Here is a 20,251-nt window from a genome sequence, read left to right as displayed (position 1 = left end):
TGGCCGACCCCCCACCAGGTGGACTGACGACATCAAGCGAGTCGCAGGGATTCGCTGGATGCAGGTGGCTCAGTATCGTGATGTTTGGAAGTCCCTACAAAAGGCCTATGTCCTGCAGTGGACGTCCATCGGCTGATATGATGATGATGATGATGACGTTTATTGAATAGATTTTTTAAATTTGGCGGGCGATTTCAGTCTCTACTTTCATTAGCCAAACTCTACTAAATTAACATATCGGTTGAATCATGGATAAATGTTGTCAAAGCTTAGACCATTATTGCAAAGCCTTAATAAAATTGAAAAAAATGTCTATGGCTGATTTGTTGCAAGTTGGACATTGGCCAGCTGACATTGACAGCTTCATTTGACAGTAACAATTTGAATCGTTTTTTTTACCTGTAAAGTTTACTCACCGTTTGACGTCATCTTTCAATAATTCAATTTCAAGTTTCATCTTTTTCCAAATAGAGCAAAAATACATTTTATTGTTTATAATAAACCAGATATCTTCAATAACTAATTAAATCGCACCTTAATAACTAATATGGCAGATCCAAAATACGAGAATCTCCCGGGCATAGTACGTGATCTGCGAAGACAATGAAATAATATTGATTTTTTGTAATGGTTATAAAAATTTAATATTTTTAGGCGTACGACCAACCCGATGTTTACGAGACGGGTGACCTGCCCGAAGCAGATCAACCGGAGCCCTACGAAGAGGAAGAAAACGAATACATCGAGCATCTGCACCTGTCTGTAAAAGGATCATTCAACAAATTCAAAGGCAAATGTCTTACAGGAAACGTTGATTTCTCAGATCGATTAAGTAGAAAAAGTCGCATAGGGTACAGGTAAGATGCTTTATGTAAGAATCTAATTGTTACCTTAGCATAATAGAACATCCAAGTGTCGCACTCATCCAATTCAATTTCAAATTTCATTTATTTCAATTACAACTTTTGAAAAGTCAAGGTATGTCATGATTTAATGGTGGTAATTAAAGTCGAAAACTTTTCCAAACGTGCCTCTGTTTGAGAAGAGCCAACAATAAACTCAGCCAAGCCATCCTTCAACAATCTCCATCTTTTGTAAAACAGAAGAATGTGAGGTGTGATATTAATTTTGTCAATTATTGTTGGTACATAGATTTATATTGATAAAAAAATTAAATGTATAACTAAACTGTTAAATAGGCATACATTAAAATATATTAAATAAATCTTTAAAACTAATACTTAAAAGTACTTATCAAAGCTTGTGACTCTTAGTGCCCATCACACAGGCAGCATTCCCGCATAAAATGTGATTGAAATTTGTTGTATGAGAAAACTACCAGCCCGAAGGTGGCCTGTTGCCTGCTTGAGGTGTTTGCTAATCTCAAAAAATAAAAGTTATTGTGTAAAACAGAGCATTACCTAGTGATAAAATGGTGACATTGTCATTCAAATCATTAAATACTTAATAAATAATTTGCATGCCAAATTGGCAAGATACATTTACCATCTACATCTACCGACCACCTGTATATATAATGCATGTATCTGCAAATAAATAAATTGATTGATTGATTGATAATCCCTTGAAACATTCTCTACAGTGTACAATTAAGTAATGTATTAAACCTTGTGTGCCTGAACAATCACTAGCTTGGTACTTATTGGTATTAGTTATTGAGATATCCCCTATTATTTCCAAAAACAGAGTTGTTTGAGGATCAGTGTTCTATGACCTACCCGGTTTTAAAATTCTATGAGAATAATGTCACATACTGAGACTTCTGTACTTTATATAAATTATAAATTACTGTACCTAGATGATCAAAAATATATATAACTAGCGGACGCCCGCGACTTCGTCCGCGTAAATTTCGATGTCAACTTTACTACTACCTCTACCCTACCCTACTCCTACCCTACCCTACCACTACCTCAACCCTACCCTACCCAACCCCTACCCTACCCTACCCCTACCCCCACCCTACCCCAAACCTACCCCAAACCTACCCCTACCCTACCCCTACCTTACCTACACCCTACCCCCATCCCAACCCCTACCCTCCCCGTACCCTATCCCTTTCCTACCCCTATCCCACCCGTACCCCTATCTCAGGCCTATCCTACCCCTACCCTACCACTTCCCTATCCTACCCGTACCTCTACCCTACCACTACCCTACCTCTACCCCTACCCTACCACTACCCTAAACCTACCCTACCCCTACGCTTCCCTACCCGTACCCTACCCTACCCTGTAACTCTCTATCTTACTCCAGTCCTTCGAGAGTAGTGGTATGACCAAGAGAAATAGAGACTTCTATGCTAATAAAATAAAGAGGTAAAGTTTGTGTGGTTGTAGGAGTTAAACTCTGGATCTACTGGACCGATTTGGAAAATTGTTTTACCAATAGAAAGCTACGTTATTTGCGAGTGTCATAGGCCCATATGTTTGATCCCCATATTCACACGGGAACGGGAACTACGTAAATGAAAGCGCCGGGCGTCATATAGCGGAATTTCTGCGTCTTTTAGAAATTTTGTATTATCTCCGAAACTATTTAAGTAATTAACATACTATAAAGGGCCAATCTTATCTCCATAATATCCTTGTGATTATTAAATAATTTATTTTAATAAGGATTAAAGTTTAGTTGTATAAATAATGACGTAAACCTAAGTATATAAAATTAATAATTTTTAAAACACAAAAGGTACTATATCTGCTAATATATAGAAGATAGATATATGGTGTCGCGGACTTTTTTGTAGAACTTTTAAAGATACATAAAGTCTGTTTACATTAATTTCAATTTTACACAATAGTTAAGGCAGCGCATGTGAATAAGTCTGTTTAAGAGGATTTTCAGTCCGACCTGTATGACAAAAACTGTCATAACTCGGCTAATATATATGATACTAATATAAAATATAGCCTATAGCACTCCCCGATAATGTAGCATTCTACTGGTGAAAGAATTTTTAAAATCGAACCAGTAGTTCCGAAAATTACCCCATTTAAAAAATGTGACAAACTTACAAACTTACAAACTTTACCTCTTTATAATATTAGTATAGAGTATAGATGAATACTTTGTCTCTTAACTAATTATTATTCATCTTTGATTTGAAAATTATATGTACTTGGGTATTTAAAATACAATACTATATAAATTAATGTGATTTTTGAGTGGAGTGGATAGGTGAAAGGATGAAGAGTGACATAGGCTACTTCTTGTGTCTTTCTAACCCTAAAATGGGGGGTGAAAGTTTGTATGGAACATTCCGCACTTTTCAAGGTAAAAAGCTAAAAATTGGTATGCAGACTATTTGTGACTAAAAAAAACTGCATCATTTTTTTTTTAAATGTGCCTCCAACCACTTAAAAGAGGGGTGAAGTTTTATATGGGACTTTTTGCAGTTTTCAAAGTAGGGTAGGGATATATAGAAGAAGTGCACATAAGTCAAAGTGAAGCTTGACCGGGTTTGCTAGTTGTCTATATATATTTATTATCAATATTAATATTATATTTCGGTGATTTTGTGGGTACCCACGATATAAACCCCAGTATAAACTGTAAAGACCTCAAAGCAATTTAAATAAAAATAGCTCATAGCCCATACAAAGTCCTCAACCTTCAACAGGGCTGGTGAATTGGAGTTGGCAGCTCAGGGTGACCCCGAGTCTTCTATTGAACGGTACAACAGGCTCCGATGTGAGTTCTCTGAGCTGCTGGAGCAAGTCACTGAGCAACAAAACAAAGCTACTGAGAGTGAAAAGGTAAGACTGTTTTTGATTCATAGAAAGTTTCAGTGTTAACTCACCACTCATGTTAAGTGACAATGCAATCTAAGATGGTATGGCAGTAAATAACTGTAAACCTTAAATCTGCGCCACACATCTATACTTCTATACTAAATACTAAAATAAAGAGCTAAAGAGGAATACCCAGGCCTACCCCGGCCGCCCAGCAATTTGGCTATGGTACACCGGCGAACGTTTGGCGCAAGAATGATGATAAAAAGTTATTTTCTTTAAGAAACATAATTTTACCAGTTTATTTATACCTCATATTATCATCTTATATTTTTATAGGGGAGTATACCTGGGTTCCCAGGGCCAACATTGTATTGTCGGGGCATTCGCCTTTGTGAGGTTGTAGAGGGTATTCTTTGGAACTAGGTACTACACTGATTAAGAAAATTATTTTACTAATAGATAACCAACCAACCAACCAACTTAGATAGATAGATAGATAGATAGATAGATATATAGATATACTTTATTTGCACACCACAAAGACAAATACAAGTGAAATAAAAACATATTAAGAAGAGATTAGCATACAAAAGGCGGCCTTATCGCTGAGTAGCGATTTTTTCCAGGCAACCTTCGGTTTAGGAAAACTTAAGGACATCAGCAGGTGGCGTAAAACAAAAATAACCATAGTATTAGTAATACACATACATACAAATAATTTACATCCTAATACATAAACAATATTACACAAATACCTACAATAATGAATAAAATACATATCAAAATATACTAATAAATACATTTTATTGAAGAGAAATAATAGATATTGATTGTCTTCTTATTTCGTTATTCGTCAACTTATTTGTGAGTGAGGGGCTATTTCTATCCCCATATTCACACGTGAACGGAAAGTACAAGGGATTTCAAAAAGAAATAAACCCATAATCAACTAATCATCACCACAAGAGAAAGAGTGATATTACTGGTTCGTCCTTTCTTAGTCTGCCTTCAGATGTTACGAAAGAGACAGCCATTTTCTATCTGCCTTTGTTGGTCAACATCTTTTTATACTCAATTTTCATTAATCTTAGACCCGCTGATTGCTCATTTCCGCATGTAATCGTACAATGGAGAAACTATTCATTCAATTCACTTATTTAATAGCTTTTAGATCCTCTTGAAAGATTTTAGTTTACTTGAGTAAATCCACAGATAAACTGCCAAACAGCAAGATTGTAATACAACCATTAACCATTATAATGTAATTTTGTTTTAACAGGAAGAACACTCCAAGCTGGCTGCGCAAATCAACACAACAAAAAAACTTCTAGAAGAGCTCAAACTTGAAGAAGGGGAACAAATTGATCCTAAAGCTGAAAAGTTAAAGTAAGAATTAAGTTTCCCAATTTGTTTCCCGAGCAATCGTAAAACAAAATAAATTAAAAATAATCAATTCAAATTAAAACATTAAGCAATTAAATAAATTAAAATTAAAACAATTCAAATAAATTAAAATTGAAAAATTCAAATAAGTTAATCATCATTTATTTCCTAATTTACAGTTCTGCTTGAAGAAAAAGTAGACATCACAAATATTTTTGATTGTTTCCAGTATGTTTAAAATCATCAGATTATACCTAAATATAAGTTCGTGATAGCCCAGTGGATATGACCTCTGCTTCAGATTCTGAATCGTTTGAATCTGGTCAGGGGCATGCACCTCCAACTTTTCAGTTGTGTGCATTTTAAGAAATTAAATATCACGTGTCTCAATCAGTGAAGGAAACCATGGAAACCAGAGAATTAACTTAATTCTCTGCATGTGTGAAGTCTGCCAATCCACATTGGGCCAGCGTGGTGGACTAATGGCCTTACCCCTCTCATTCTGAGAGGAGACTCGAGCTCAGTAGTTAGCCGCATATGGGTTGAAGACGATAAGTTCTAGCATTCTTTGTTGAAAGTTTGAAAAAAATGAAATATTCCTTATGTTTACAGAGAGTACCTGAGTGTGAACGGTAAGAAAAAGCACGGAGAGGTGGTCACCGCTCGCCTCAAGCTGAAACCGGAAGTGAATTTGGCGCAAACTGCGAGAATAGCTCAGCTTGAACATAGGTACTTGAGATTATGAAACGTTTATGTTTACCTTCTTTATTTATTTCTTTATTCGAAGGATAAATATGAACATTTAGTAATGACTATTTGGTGTTTGGCTTCAGGTTACACAAGTTAGAACAAGCGGCGGGCGTTAGGGACGAGGAAGCGTTTCGCAGACTGCAGGCGGCCACTGGAGAGGTACAGTGTATATCATTGGTTCTTACCCTCAGACAAGTTACATAAGGACTAGTATCGCATCTACAGGTTACTAGAGGCCTACAAACTGAGGCCATAAAAACAACCTGGCTGTCAAATTATTAGACGTTAGGAACTGCAAGTCCGGCTGAAAAGGACACGACTTGCTAACAAAGTATAGTAATATATACTCATTCCTGGAGGGATGCTACATCAGTGGATGTGCAGAGCCCGAAACGACATACATGACATTCTAATGGAGTAATCTAGTAAAATATACAAGATTTTAGACCTTTGCCATGGAGTTGCAGTGTCAAAAAATTTTACTGAATCATTTCATCATTTAATTTCTCATTTCTGTATCTTGTTTTTATTTATTTATTTATACTTTATTGCACAAAACATAAACAATAACAAAGAAAAACATAGAAAACAAGTATGTGCAAAGGCGGTCTTATTGCTTATAGCAATATCTACCAGACAACCTTTGGATAAAACCTTCGCATAATGTATCGTTCAAATAAGTGGACATCTTTATTTTTACACTAGCTAACGCCGCGCGGTTTCGCCCGCGTGTTTCCCGTTATACGAAACGGAAATGCGGGAATAATATACAGCCTCGATAAATGGGCGGTCTAACACTGAAAGAATCTTTGAAATCGGACCAGTAGTTCCTGAGATCAGCGCGTTCAACAAAACAAACTTTTCAGCTTTATAATATTAGTATAGATTTTTACATTACACACGTTTGTCTATAGATTTATAATGATTATGTATCATCGGCAGGCAACACTGTGCGGCGCGGCGGCCACGTTGGCGGGGCAGGCGGCGCTGCTGCGGCCCGCGGAGCTGGCGGCGGCCGAGGCGCGCGTCACGTCGCTGCTCAGCAACGTGGAGGCGCTGAAGGCCGCCGTCAAACCCGCCGACCCCGAGCTGGAGGCCAAGGTAACATTAACCCCAACCCGACACAAAAGTTTACCTTGTGTCAGGCCTTCGTCACGTGAAAACTGATGTTGTTAGTCCTTGAGTTAGTATATAAGAGGAAGTCTGAAAGCGACAGTGACAGAAAAATTGATGAGTAGAAGGTTAGCTTGATATAGACATGTAATGCGTAGGGAGGAAAGTCATATTACTAGAAAAATGTTGAATGTGCAAATGGAAGGTCATAAGAGGAGAGGAAGGCTAAAGAAGAGATGGTTGGATTGTGTGAAAGAGGACATGTGTGTAAAAGGAGTGGATGATGAGTTGACGAGTAATAGAGACGAATGGAAAAGATTGACATATTTTTCCGACCCTACTTAAGTGGGATAAGGGTAAGGAGATGATGATGACAAGTTAGTAATTGACTACGATCTCACCTGATGGTAAGTGATGATGCAAAGCAGGCTAACTTGATAGGAGTAGGATGAAAATCCACACCACTTGCGGTTTCTACATGACATCGAAGGGTGGTAAGTAGCCACGGCTGAAGCTTACCAGCCGATAGCTGTATGTCAGCTCACGCTTACGATATTTACCGTGATGTGATCAAAATACAGACGGAAAGAAAGAAGCTCTCTTTTTTGAGTTTGGATCACTGGGTTTGGATGATAAAAGATTTCAGAGCTTTCCATCATCCAGATATAATATAATTTGAGAAATGATATCCTCAGTCATATCCATAAACTTAATGTTGGGCCAACCCTTCGCCAAGGACACTTAAAGTTCTCAGACCAAATACTTATGGATTTGTACCGCACCCAAATTCACCAACAAAGTTGTCTTCTATTTTTTGAGGGAGACGCGGTAAGCTCACATCACATCGACAATATTTAACACTAGTAAATATATTTTGTGTCCTTACACTATTGTGTGTATTGCGAATAAAATTTATAGTAGTGTGCTACTATAAATTTTATTGGCAATACACACATGTAACTTACACACAGAATATATTGATGTTTTGCTGTTTCGGCTGAAGAATCAATTCTTTTTGGATATTATTTTATTACAAATTTGATATAATTAAGCTAGAAACACTTACAAATGAAACTTAACATCATCTTTTAGTAAACTAGAAGTTGTTGACTGTTGCCGATTAACTATACTATCCGCCATTTTTAGGGAGTATTTTTACACGGCGCAAAGATTACAACAATACTATATCGATTTTATGGGAACAGTTTTTATAAACGCGTTAGATTTGATCTTTGACAGAGAGGTAACGTCTAGCGAGCGAGAGACGAATTATACAGGGACCTCGCCGTATAATTCGTCTTAGATAAAGTTTAATATTTATTGAAGTGTTGGCAGGTTAGTTCGCCCACTGTGTGACTCTAAGACCTCTTAATACTAGTACGATTTTTAAATTGTTAAAGTTAGTTTGTTAAAAAAATCTTTCTTTTCCAGGTGAAAGAGCTGTACAAACTTCTAACACAAATAGATGGTGTGTCACATTCCGAAATTTTGGAGCGAATGGAGGCGCTTGAAGCTCTGCACAATCAAGGTAATTCAAAGAAAACAAAATGTCATATTCGTTTTATACTTAACCTTCAAAAAACAACAATTTCTTGTCTGTAAAGTCCGTTTACGGACGATAATATTATGTGATAACATCATATGAAAATATTGATGAAAAATTGCATACTTTTATGAATTGAATTGTTACCACTGAAATATAATTATTTTCTACTACTTTCCGCGACTTTGTCCGCGTGAAACCCTACTATTACCCTACCCTACTCCCACTACAGCTACCCTACCATGCAGGGGATGAGTAGGGACTCAACCCTACTCCTACCCTACCCCTAACCTACTCCTACCCTACCCCTACCAAACCCCTATCCTACCCCTACCCTACTCCTACTCTACCTTACCCTACCCTACCTTTACTCTACTCTTACCCTACCCTTACCCTACTACGCGACGGAAGCTTAAAAAAATGGGAGTAACTTCTCCCGTTTTCCCAACATTTCCCTTCACTGCTCTGCTCCTATTGATCGTAGCGTGATGAAAAGTATACTATAATATAACCTGCCCAGGAGTATGAAGAATAATTGTACCAAGTTTCGTTAAAATCCGTCGAGTACTTTTTGTTTCTATAACGAACATACAGACAGACAGAAAGACAGACAAAAATTTTACTGATTGCATTTTTGGTATCAGTATCGATCACCAAAGACCCCCTGATAGTTATTTTGGAAATATATTTCATGTACAGAATTGACCTCTCTACAGATTTATTATAAGTATAGATAATATAAAGAGAAGTTAATTGAAAATTACAATGTTTTCGATAAAATAAACTAGTTGAACAAACCGAACGCTCCCTTGCACCATTGCCTCATTGACACATTTTCGTGCAGCCGACGTTCATCGATGTTTATGACATTATCACTTCAAAAACAACTGACGTCTGACATCGACATTACAACTCTCCTCGCAGCCAGCAACTTTGGCAAGTCCCTGACGGAGTTGGAGACTCTCCAGAGCACCATAGCGAGCGGCGTGCAGAACAACAAGGAGCTGCTGCAGGGGGTGCAGGAGGTGTTCGCGCACAACATCGACAGCTTACAGAGAGAAATCAAGAAGTTGGACGAGCGGATCGGTAAACTCGCCAGCGCGTGATAGCATAGACAATTATAGACTGAGCTCATACTACCGGAAGTCGCTCACAACTCAGAGAATGTATTTATAGTCTGTGTTTTAAAACCATGTCTCACTGACAAGAGAATGTATTTATAGTCTGTGTTCTAAAACGATGTCTCACACACTAGTGTTGGGTAGGACATGACTTGAAAAAGAGTTTGTAAGTGTTGCCTCTTTTTTGTACCGGGGCAGTACAATGTCCCACTTCAAATGAGGCGAGGCGTACTGAAGCTTGGCACTACATTTGAATTTTGAAGTAACGAATACAAATGTCATATTTGAACTTTGTTTGAAGCAACGTGTACAAATGTCATGTTTGTACTAGTACAATTATATAGCTTAGTAATCATAGATTTACGATTCGGTACAAGTATTCTATGTTAGTAATAGTTTGTCTTACATACTGATATTAAATGCCAAACCTATTTTTAACCTATAAAATAGATCGATTCACCTTGGTTATTATATTTCAGTTTTTAAATTATTAAGTAATTTTTATTTTTATAAAATGTCAATTGAATAGATCCAAATTCAAAAAATAATATTTCTAAACGCATCGTATACTATTTCCGTCGCGTTAAGGGATATAGTACAAAATTATGACAGGACCACAGAATGACGTCCCATTCGACTTTTGTACTAGTGTCTCGCTTTCTCTCGCGTACGAGTAAAGCAACTACCGCGACAGAAAATGTGAAGTAGTACATTTTTAAATGTTGAGCCGCTCTTACATTGTGACGTCATGTACGGGACAAATGTCCTGCCTCTTGTATGTCCTACTCAACACTATCACACACTGACATTTTTTTTTACGAATGCTAAACATGTATTTTTTTTAAACTATGACAAATCAAAAAGCCTAGGAATAGGATCAATATCATAATTTTTGGTCGCATTTCACATCGCTGGGTAAAAATGCTTTGGGGCATGCGAATTTTTTTCAGTGACAACAAAAGATAGATTCATTGAAGAATCACTTGCAGTCTCAATATTTCATTATGCTGTTGTATTTTTATCTGTCCACCTAGCTCAATCCCAATGTAGAAAAACGGCATTCTGAAAACATTATACGGATCCGCTATTCAGAATTCTAGTCAAATCGATAAATCGCTCTGAAAAAATCTAAATAGATATAGTATGCGCCAAACTTCTTAGTCCAGTTTGAAGTTACAACTCATCCAACTATGCAGATAGAATACAAATCCGCTGGGATGTTTTCATATACGCCTCGTTTTCAGAACAGACTCGCAGATTAACGCATACTATATGATTGTGGAGAATAATTTGTATGCAATTTCGTAATTGTAAAAATAGCTTTTTATGGCTTGAAATTAATGAATTTAGTGAAATTCCGGCAGTATGAGATCAGCATGTTCAACTTTAGTTGGCTATAAATGATTAAATATTTTAATGAAACCCAATTGCTGTTGAAAATGAAATATGTATGTACATAAATTGTTATCACATTTGAAAATTATACTTACCTTCACAATTAATATTTTTAAAATACCAAGTGACTAATTCAGTTAACAAAGATTTCAAAATTATAAAACAACATAAGCTTTGTTTCACATTAGTGAAATGCTTGAGCTTATTGAAATCTTAGCTATTTTCAAAATAAGTATTCTGTAATCAAATATACCATATAGAGTTAAGGTAGACTGCTTAATTAATTTATTTAAATATAAAGCAATTATATAACCATGTTGTTTTTTTTTAACTATTTAATATAGTGGATATGACCTCTGCCTTTGATTCGGAGGGTGTAGGTTCGAATCCCGTCCGGGTCATGCACTACTAACTTTTCAGTTATGTGCATTTTTAAAAGTTAAATATCACGTATCTAAAACGGCGAAGGAAAAACATCGTGAGAAAACCTGTATACCTGAGAATTCTGAAATTCTCTGTGTGAAGTCTGCCAATTCATATTGGGCCAGCATGGTGGACTATTAGGCCTAACCCCTCTCATTCTGAGGAGACTTGTGCTCGACAGTGAGTCGAAAATGGGTTGCTAATGATGATGATCATATAGACTTATCCCACGAACTTATTGGAGGTGTGTGGTGGGAGATGGGTCTAGTCTTACAAGGAGGGAACTGTATAAACATCAAGTCATTCTGCGAATAATGTTCTACCATCATAAGTTCTTTTTTTTTATTCTTTACAAGTTAGCCCTTGACTACAATCTCACTTGATGGTAAGTAATGATGCAATCTAAGATGGAAGCGGCCTAACTTGTTTGGAGGATGAAAATCCACACCCCTTTCGGTTTCTACACGGCATCATACACGCTAAATCGCTTGGCGGTACGTGTTTGCCGTTAACCGATTCCTTGCCACCTACATTTTTCAAATCTATTCGCCCGGGCCCCATATAAAATGTATTGACGCGTGAGTCGCGTCATTGGCCCTCCTGAATGGTGACGCACCTAGTGCGTCATTGGAACCCGGTAATGTTTTTGATACTATTTTAAGTAGTTTCAAGTATAATAATACAAAGTGAGACCTGTTACCGTGTGTTTTGTTTTATTAATTAGTTTAGTGTGCTTTAAAGTGACTATCTACGTGTCTAATAGGAAATGGAAGGTAAGTTACAGATTTTCAGCATGAGTTGTAAACATTTGGCTCGAAAATCAAAGAATCTTCGTATTTTATATCAAATTGGTGACATAAAAATACAAGGTGATTATTTTTATACATTTCCGGCTTAGAGTGGTAGGTTTGATTCCCGGCTCTAGTAGGTAAGAGACATTTCAAAATTCTTTGAATGCAATTTAATTTATTAGAAAATCAATGTCAGATCTTCGTTTGTCTTACAGTTTTAGACTTTTCCATATTGACCGTTCTAAATGGGCCTCCCGGTATGTTTTTTTTTCAGAAATTAGAAAACGAAAATATATTCCGGAAACGGAACAAGAGACACAGTGCGAGGATGACCAGTTATTTGAGGAGAACTCTCAATCCTGGGAATTTGATAGTGGAACAAATTATGTAAGGGATACTAGGAAGAATACAACGAAGGATAGTGCAACGTGCACAGAAAAGCAGACGGAAGATGTAAAGGCTGTGACAGTCGTGGATATGCACGGCTGCAAATATTTTGGGCAATTTGTGTCCAATGAATTACTTCGATTTAACATTACTCAAAGATATGTTATTATGCAAAATATTATAGAAATATTAAAAAAATAATTTAATTAATACATTACGAGTATGTATGTAAGATAAGGTTATAAGCAGGGGTAAATGAAAGAAATATTTAAGTTTTTGAAGATTTATTACAAATTAAAACATATTACAATATCGTACCCACGTATGTCTATTGTTCATTTTGGTAATTAAACACTGCTTATTTGACTGATTATTTTAATTAGGTAATTAAGGATTTGGTTTCATAGGAACAACATAATTACTTACTTTAATTGTTTTACATGTTAGAACTGATTAATCATAGTGATCATTAATTGTACCTGATTATTAAGAAATTCGTATATCATATATAAGCAATTATTCTACCTCCATGGCGCAGTGGTTAGAGCGTTAAATTCTCAAATCAATAATGATTAGTATTTGTGAAATGCTCTAAAACATTCCAGGCATAATCCAGGAAAACCTGGACAGTCAGGACAGCCAAACAACACATCGACTCTTTTTTTGTGGACATTAAAGCAGAGCCTGCACCGTTTTCTCATTGTTTTGCCATTTCTTTTGGGTAAATGTGCTGGCAAATGAATTCTACCCGAAACTGACGGTCGAATATTCTCTGATTTATTGGGTAACAGGTATTCAATTATTCGTAATCTAAAATCATATAAAGTTGTCTTCCTTTCTCTGTTTAAATTATAAAGGAAAAAAGAATTTAATAATTGCATCTGCATGATGTGGATAATTACTTTTTTATACCACCTTAACGTTTTATGTTCTGCACAATAATAATTTAACATTTGGTCATGCTTGTCCACTGATCTCATAAATTTATTGTAATTTACCTGCACTTTAGGTTTAAACGAAACGTTTCCGTATTTATTTTTTGAAAGTATGTATTCACTATTGTGTTCAGAACTCACGAAACAGACCTCCCTCTTATCTAGCCATTTTGTCACTGTTACATTTTTATTGTTATGCATAATACATGCTTCATTTTTTTGTAATTTTGTATTAATTAAATCTTTGGGATTCCCTTTTTTATTTTGCCTTAAAGTGCCGGTTAAATATGTGTTATTATTTAATAATTCGTTGGCCATATCAACGCTTGCATAATAATTGTTTACATATATAGAATGACCAACATTTAAATAGTTTTGAGTTAGTAAACGTAATACTTTTTTGACGTGACCACGACCACCCACTACATTATCTTGAGCCCCAGCATACAAATGTATTTTCATGCAGATACCGTTATTTTCGGCTAACATATATAATTTTATGCCATATTTGTGAACTTTATTTTTCATATATTGACGAAATCTTAATCGACCTGTCCATAATATCAGAGATTCATCCACAGTCAACTCTTTACTTGGATAATATATTTCTTCTAATGTTTTATTAAATATGTCAATTAATGAGCATACCTTTTTAATGCTTTCATTGCCTGGAATATTTTGAACATTCAACGCTCTTAAAATCATGAAGAATCTATTTCTTGACATGTAGTTTTTTAATGTAAAATCAAATAAATAATGTTTTTTCCAGTAATCAGTGAGCCGATTTAATTTTATTAATCCCATTAGGAAAATAATGCCAATAAAGGTCTGGAATTCTGGCAAAGATATTGGTTTCCACCTTTTGAATCGTGTATGCCCTGTACTCGTGGATTTCAGGATTTTACCATTTGCGTTTGTACACGTTATTATAAGATCATAAAAATGATTGTTGAATAACAAATTAAAAAAATCAATTGGTTCAGTTCCGGTCATATTTTTTTTAAGACCAGGGTTGCCAGTAAACGGAATTATATTTTCAAGAGCTGGATTACCCATGGTCCAGGTTCCTTCTTGAAGTACTTCCGCGTCTCGCAGTACTGGTTGCTCATTTTCGGTAGTAACTACCTCTTCCTCAGCCAAATCTATCCAATCATCTTCCAAAGTTTCTCCCAGCAGTATGCCATATAAGTCCTGGTCCGTAAATAGATTCTCCTCGTCTGGAAGTATATCTCTTGGAGACTCCATTGTCCTCAAAATATTTTCTATTTCATGTTCTGCTCTAGAAGTCGACGGTTGATCCATTGTTCTAAAAAAATCAAATGCGAGGTGTAAGTTACATAGTTTCAACTTTACGTCCCTAATTTTTTTTATTTCATTTTTTTTGTATTAACGTGCAGACTGAGTCATTACGTTTAAGAACAATGCCGCGCAACTCGTTATCGATAAAGGGATGCCGCTCGGGCGCAAATAAATACAACAATAGCATTGTTTTTACCTTGCGTTGTACGTTTCCCTGTTTTAGTTTACTAGTCATTATACCTACTATATTTTGTTGAGCTTTTATGTTCTGGTAAGTTTGTTGTTTGTAAAAAAAACTTAACAAATAACGTTAGTTTTGTTTGATAATTTATCACAATTTAAACTTTGTTCTTCAAAAATTAAATAAAGGATTATTTATTAACAATACTGTTTAAAATAAAACTATATAATACCCACCGCTACTGCTGTCTAGTTATTAAAAAATAAGAAATTAATATCAAAAAACTTACCACAGATGAACGGCAAGTAGATTGATTCAAATTCGATAGATTTCCCAGTAACACAAACGTAAAATCGGAGTCCAGTATCACAAGCCACAATGTCACTAATGCAAAATCACGGGAGTCCAGGTACACGCAAGCGAATGTCGTCGGTAGGGTCAAAAGTAATGAGAGCACGTCTGATGTCTGACAAGGGCACAACAGAAGTGATCTCGTCATCAACCCATATTCGGCTCACTGCTGAGCTCGAGTCTCCTCTCAGAATGAGAGGGGTTAGGCCAATAGTCCACCACGCTGGCCCAATGCGGATTGGCAGACTTCACACACGCAGAGAATTAAGATAATTCTCTGGTATGCAGGTTTCCTCACGATGTTTTCCTTCACCGATTGAGACACGTGATATTTAATTTCTTAAAATGCACACAACTGAAAAGTTGGAGGTGCATGCCCCGGACCGGATTCGAACCCACACCCTCCGGAATCGGAGGCAGAGGTCATATCCACTGGGCTATCACGGCTTTCAAGTATTCACGGATCACGGAAGTGATCTCAGAAAGGATAAATCGCCATGCGCAGGAACACTTTCGCAGGTCTACTTTACTTATACTTTACCGCGTCTAGTCACACGCTTCCCAATGTTGTAGGCACAATAAATTTGTGAAGTGAAGATAAAGAAATAAAGTCACCCTATTTGTTTAAATATTGTAATAAATTATACTACAACTGTTAGAGACAAAAATATTTCATTCCTATCAAATTCTTTTTTGAATTTTTTTTGTGTTGTGTAATGCCATGAAAGTAGAGAGTAAGATGGAGACAGTCAACATATCTGCACCTCGTTCTCAATTTTTAAGCGAGAGTAACCGTTAGATATATATTTTATTAGACATTTTTTACATTTTAGTGTGTGAATAATTATGGATGAATAAAAAAATATACCATGTGGTTGACGACCCCTGACAATTTAACTTTCCAAAATAATCTAGTGGCCACTGATATTATTGTCTCTAATGTGTTATTTTTTATGTAAAATAAAAGGATTTTTGGTTTAAATTGAATAAAAAATATATTTAGTACAATTTTCTAATGACGCGCTTGTCGCGTCATTGGCCTCCCTAAAGGTTTTTTCATGACGCGCTAGGTGCGTCATGGGCCATGAATCGGTTAGGGTGGTAACTAGCCACGGCGGAAGTCTCCCACCAGCCAGACCTAGACCAATTAAGAAAATCTCAATCGGCCCAGCCGGGGATCGAACCCAGGACCTCCGTCTTGTAAATCCATCGCGCCACAGAGGCCGTCGAGTTCTACAGAGAAGAGTAAGCTCCACAGGTGCTCTAATTCATAATAATTGTAATTAATTTACAATTTCTGTTGAACTAATTACTAGCGGACGCCCGCCCCTTCGTCCGCGTGAAATTCAGTTTTTCACAAATCCCTCGGGAATCATGAATTATCCCGGGATGAAAAGTAGCCTATATGTTAATCCAGAGTAAAATCTATTTCCATTCTAAATTTCGGTCAAATTAGTTCAGTATTTGTGGCGTTAAGAGTAACAAACATCCATTCGCGTTTATAATACTAGCGGACGGCCGCGACTTCGTCCGCGTGGAATTCAGTTTTCACATATCCCGCGGGAACCGTGGATTTTTCCGGGACGAAAAGTATGCCTGTGTTATTCCAGAGTAAAATCTATTTCCATTCCAAATTTCAGCCAAATCGCTTTAGTAGCCGCAGCGTAAAAGAGGAACAAACATACTTACACACAAACTTTCGCTTTTATAATATATTAGTAGGATATTGACTGAATTATAGTTGAAAAAAGCAGAGCAGATTGTTTTGGTTATATCTCTTGCAGTAATCAAGCATTTGGTTGTATTTTAATGACAAACGTGAATTTAAAAAAATACATTTGAATCTACTATTCTTTAAAATAGCAGACAGAGCAGTGATAACCCATTGAAGATGTCCTCTGCTTCCGATTCCAGAGGGTGTGGGTTCGAATCCGGTCCGGGGTATGGACCTTCAAATTTCAGTTGTGAATTTTAAGAAATTAAATATCACATGTCTCAAAGCGTGGAAGACTATTGGCATAACCCTTCTCATTCTGAGAGGAGACTCAAGCTCTGCAGTGAGCCAAATACGGTTTGATAGATTCTTTAAAATATTAAAATTAAATAGATAGCTTTTTTAAAATATCACTAGTACAAACTAAAATATAGTGACCAAATTAAATTAAATAACAAATTCTGAGAACTTCTCAAACAAATGATATTGATTCATAAAGCTCTTATTAAAACAAGTAATTATTTTTTTAGCATTTATTATTTATACTTAGAACCTAAGCTTCTGGAAGAACCATTTGTTCTTTCCGCTCTTGTATCTCTCTTCAAAGCGCACTCTTGTGTTGAAACGCAACTTCTTGGCCTTGGCGGGGTCCTTAAGGTCCTTAGCACTGAACTTTTCAAAACTGAAGTCAACTGAGTAACGAGTTGGCATAAGGTGGTTGTAGTTTACTACCTGAAATAAAATTAAACAGACTGAGAAAAGAAAAAAAGGAGTTTTAAAAATGACAGGTATCAATACCACATATTATCTTTACAAATCCTTACTAATTTGAGTATGGTTCATGTAGAAACCACCCAGCCAAATTTTTGGTAAGTCAATAAAAGTGGTTAGCCAATGTGCCTGTGGACTTCAAAGGTCCTGGGTTGGGATAATGAATACTTTTGTTTCTTAATTTATAAACATAATATGAAATATTGAGCAATTACTTTTAAGAAATTGTGTCAATTTTCAGCACAGAGTTGGGAGGCCGATGGTGTTACACCCTCATACCTCCAAGAGCATGTTAAGCCATTCATTAATTACAATTAATTAAAACAGTCATTACCTTAGTTATTAGTGATGTAAACATTATAGTCTGGCCGCATAGAGAACGTTTCTGAGAGGTTGTGATTGAATAGTAACTTTGAACTGCTTAGTGGTTCATACAAGGTTGTTGAACTGTGCTGTTCCAAGGTTATGCCAACTGTTTGTCTTTTTAGTGATGAGACAAAATAAAGAGACAATTGAATATGTTTGTCCCTTTCAATCACATACTGTCAGAAACACAATCTCTGAGCAGCCAAACTTCAACACCCTGAGCCTGCAAACCAGCATTGTAGCTGTGTGGTGGATCTATCTCTCCACCTCATATAATGAAAGAAGTCTGGCTCTGTAGTAGGCCTTTAAAATATGCTGATTATGAAAGGCCTTACAATAACTGTATCCAATAAGCCTCAAGAGATTCATGTTTAAAGTGCCAGAGAGAGAGACAGTGCCAGGTCCATCGTGTGGCAGAGACAACTCAGAGCAGACCCTTGGACCTATACCAATGTACATAAAAGAAAACGAAACTTTTTTTAACAAATAATCTTTTAAATTTAATCAATATTCCAGTTTCCCTCTCCTCAAGCTTTGTTAAGTTAGTATGACTATAGACTATGCTGGGATTTCACCACAGCCATTTGGTGATGTCTGATCTTGTTACTGTAGAGCTAAGGTTTACTACAGTTCATTTCATGAAAGATGGTGTGGGTGACAATTTATCTCACACTTGAAAGTTTGCTGCGATTCACAATATTAATATATTATGAACATCATACAGGCAACTTAGCCTGACATGGACCTTAAATCTAGAACCATATAGTCAACCAAAACCACAGAAAGTATTGAACAAATGAGGCATCACTAAATATCAGATGAGTGTCTAGCTTAATCATGTTTATAAGGTCCCATATACTTCCAACCAAGCAGACAATAATGTGTGCTAGAATTAGTATTAACAATAGTTGAAAAGGTAACAACTCTCTCGATTTTGATTCTAGCTTTCAAATTGCAGTGTTGAGGCTTCATATTAAGAATCATAACCTACTTGAACAATGCAAAATACAGAATCAAGTTTTCGTGTTGTGACAAACAAAATCTGTCACAGCATTAATTGATGAATTTAAGTTTAATGAAAAGCTAGAGTACTGAATAGCATGTCAAGGGTTTAGGAGTAAGATACAAGGGTATGTATTACTTATCAAGAGTATCACTTTTTCCAAGTAAATTAATAAAATCTGTATAACCTCTTATCACTAACAAAAACACTCCATTGGCATCAAAATATAACCTCTAAACACAGCACTCACCTTAACGAAGGGCTTTATCTTGGATCGCTTGTGAATTTTGTTTTTGCCCATCCTCTTGTTCACTTTACGGGGGTACCTGTCGATCCCGGCCACGAAAGCATGTCCGTAGGGCTTGTCTGAGGTTCCTTCATCGTAATTTTTGACTACGATGGCTTTACGCCCTGCGTACCGGCCGCTTAGGACCAGCACCACCTTCCCTGGCTTCATAATCTTACCCATGTTGGGTGTTTCTGAAAAAAGAAAACTAACCTTCAAATCTCTCGCAATGTTATTGTTTTGATATTTACGACTTCTTCATTTAAGCACTGCGTATATTTTACACAGCTCCTAATAAATAATTCAGAAACCGAACACTTCGTTTTGTGTCAATTTTGCATTGTTTTTTAAATAACAACTCCAACTTTGGTTAGACTTGTGAGTTAATACATTAAGGTATCTAATGAAATATTTGTTTTACTTCACAGTTTGTTTACAAGATTCACTAAAGATCATAATTTTAACTTGAAAACTATTTCGTTTTTACGGATTTATTTGGATATTATTTTCAATAAATTTTCGAAACTCACACTCTCTACCTGTCGACAAGAAAAGACCACAGAAAACGAAAAGAAAAACGTCATAGACAAAAAACATTAACTGACTTTGACATTCCTATTAAAATATTGCCAATATAAAAAAATATATAAAGCATAGTCTTCACGCATTTTTAATAGTCCA

The 20,251-nt window shown here is 36.2% G+C and overlaps 2 protein-coding genes across 3 annotated transcripts; one reads left to right on the top strand and one right to left on the bottom strand.

The window, feature by feature from the left end:
- Nucleotides 1–397: 397 nt before the first annotated feature.
- LOC112057880 (dynactin subunit 2) lies at nucleotides 398–11,375 on the top strand. Its single transcript, XM_024098466.2, has 9 exons — nucleotides 398–583; nucleotides 655–857; nucleotides 3,644–3,779; nucleotides 5,038–5,144; nucleotides 5,754–5,870; nucleotides 5,975–6,050; nucleotides 6,834–6,992; nucleotides 8,436–8,532; nucleotides 9,472–11,375. Exons 1-9 carry the CDS (start codon nucleotides 548–550, stop codon nucleotides 9,651–9,653), a joined length of 1,113 nt encoding a protein of 370 aa, XP_023954234.2. The 5' UTR covers nucleotides 398–547; the 3' UTR covers nucleotides 9,654–11,375.
- A 6,287-nt stretch (nucleotides 11,376–17,662) lies between these two features.
- LOC112057881 (60S ribosomal protein L27) lies at nucleotides 17,663–20,251 on the bottom strand. Of its 2 annotated transcripts, none has more exons than XM_024098467.2 (3): nucleotides 20,101–20,251; nucleotides 19,535–19,764; nucleotides 17,663–17,876 (listed from the first exon to the last, which is right to left on the bottom strand). In XM_024098467.2, exons 2-3 carry the CDS (start codon nucleotides 19,751–19,753, stop codon nucleotides 17,691–17,693), a joined length of 405 nt encoding a protein of 134 aa, XP_023954235.1. In that variant the 5' UTR covers nucleotides 19,754–19,764; nucleotides 20,101–20,251; the 3' UTR covers nucleotides 17,663–17,690. The 2 variants fall into 2 exon arrangements, with proteins under 2 accessions (XP_023954235.1, XP_052741405.1); XM_052885445.1 differs by having other exon boundaries at nucleotides 19,992–20,108.

Source organism: Bicyclus anynana, chromosome 14 (assembly GCF_947172395.1).
Source record: "Bicyclus anynana chromosome 14, ilBicAnyn1.1, whole genome shotgun sequence".
In the NCBI taxonomy this organism is placed as follows: Eukaryota; Metazoa; Arthropoda; class Insecta; order Lepidoptera; family Nymphalidae; genus Bicyclus; species Bicyclus anynana.
This window is presented reverse-complemented; position numbering and strand designations above follow the sequence as displayed.

Bases quoted from the DNA above. Each gene is read 5' to 3' on its own strand.
- LOC112057880 (XM_024098466.2), top strand. From the start codon at position 548: ATGGCAGATCCAAAATACGAGAATCTCCCGGGCATA. The intron at 584-654 runs GTACGTGATCTG...TAATATTTTTAG, and splicing joins ACGAGAATCTCCCGGGCATA to GCGTACGACCAACCCGATGT. The intron at 5,145-5,753 runs GTAAGAATTAAG...TTATGTTTACAG, and splicing joins CCTAAAGCTGAAAAGTTAAA to AGAGTACCTGAGTGTGAACG.
- LOC112057881 (XM_024098467.2), bottom strand. From the start codon at position 19,753: ATGGGTAAGATTATGAAGCCAGGGAAGGTGGTGCTGGTCCTAAGCGGC. The intron at 17,877-19,534 runs GTGAGTGCTGTG...ATTTTATTTCAG, and splicing joins AGATAAAGCCCTTCGTTAAG to GTAGTAAACTACAACCACCT.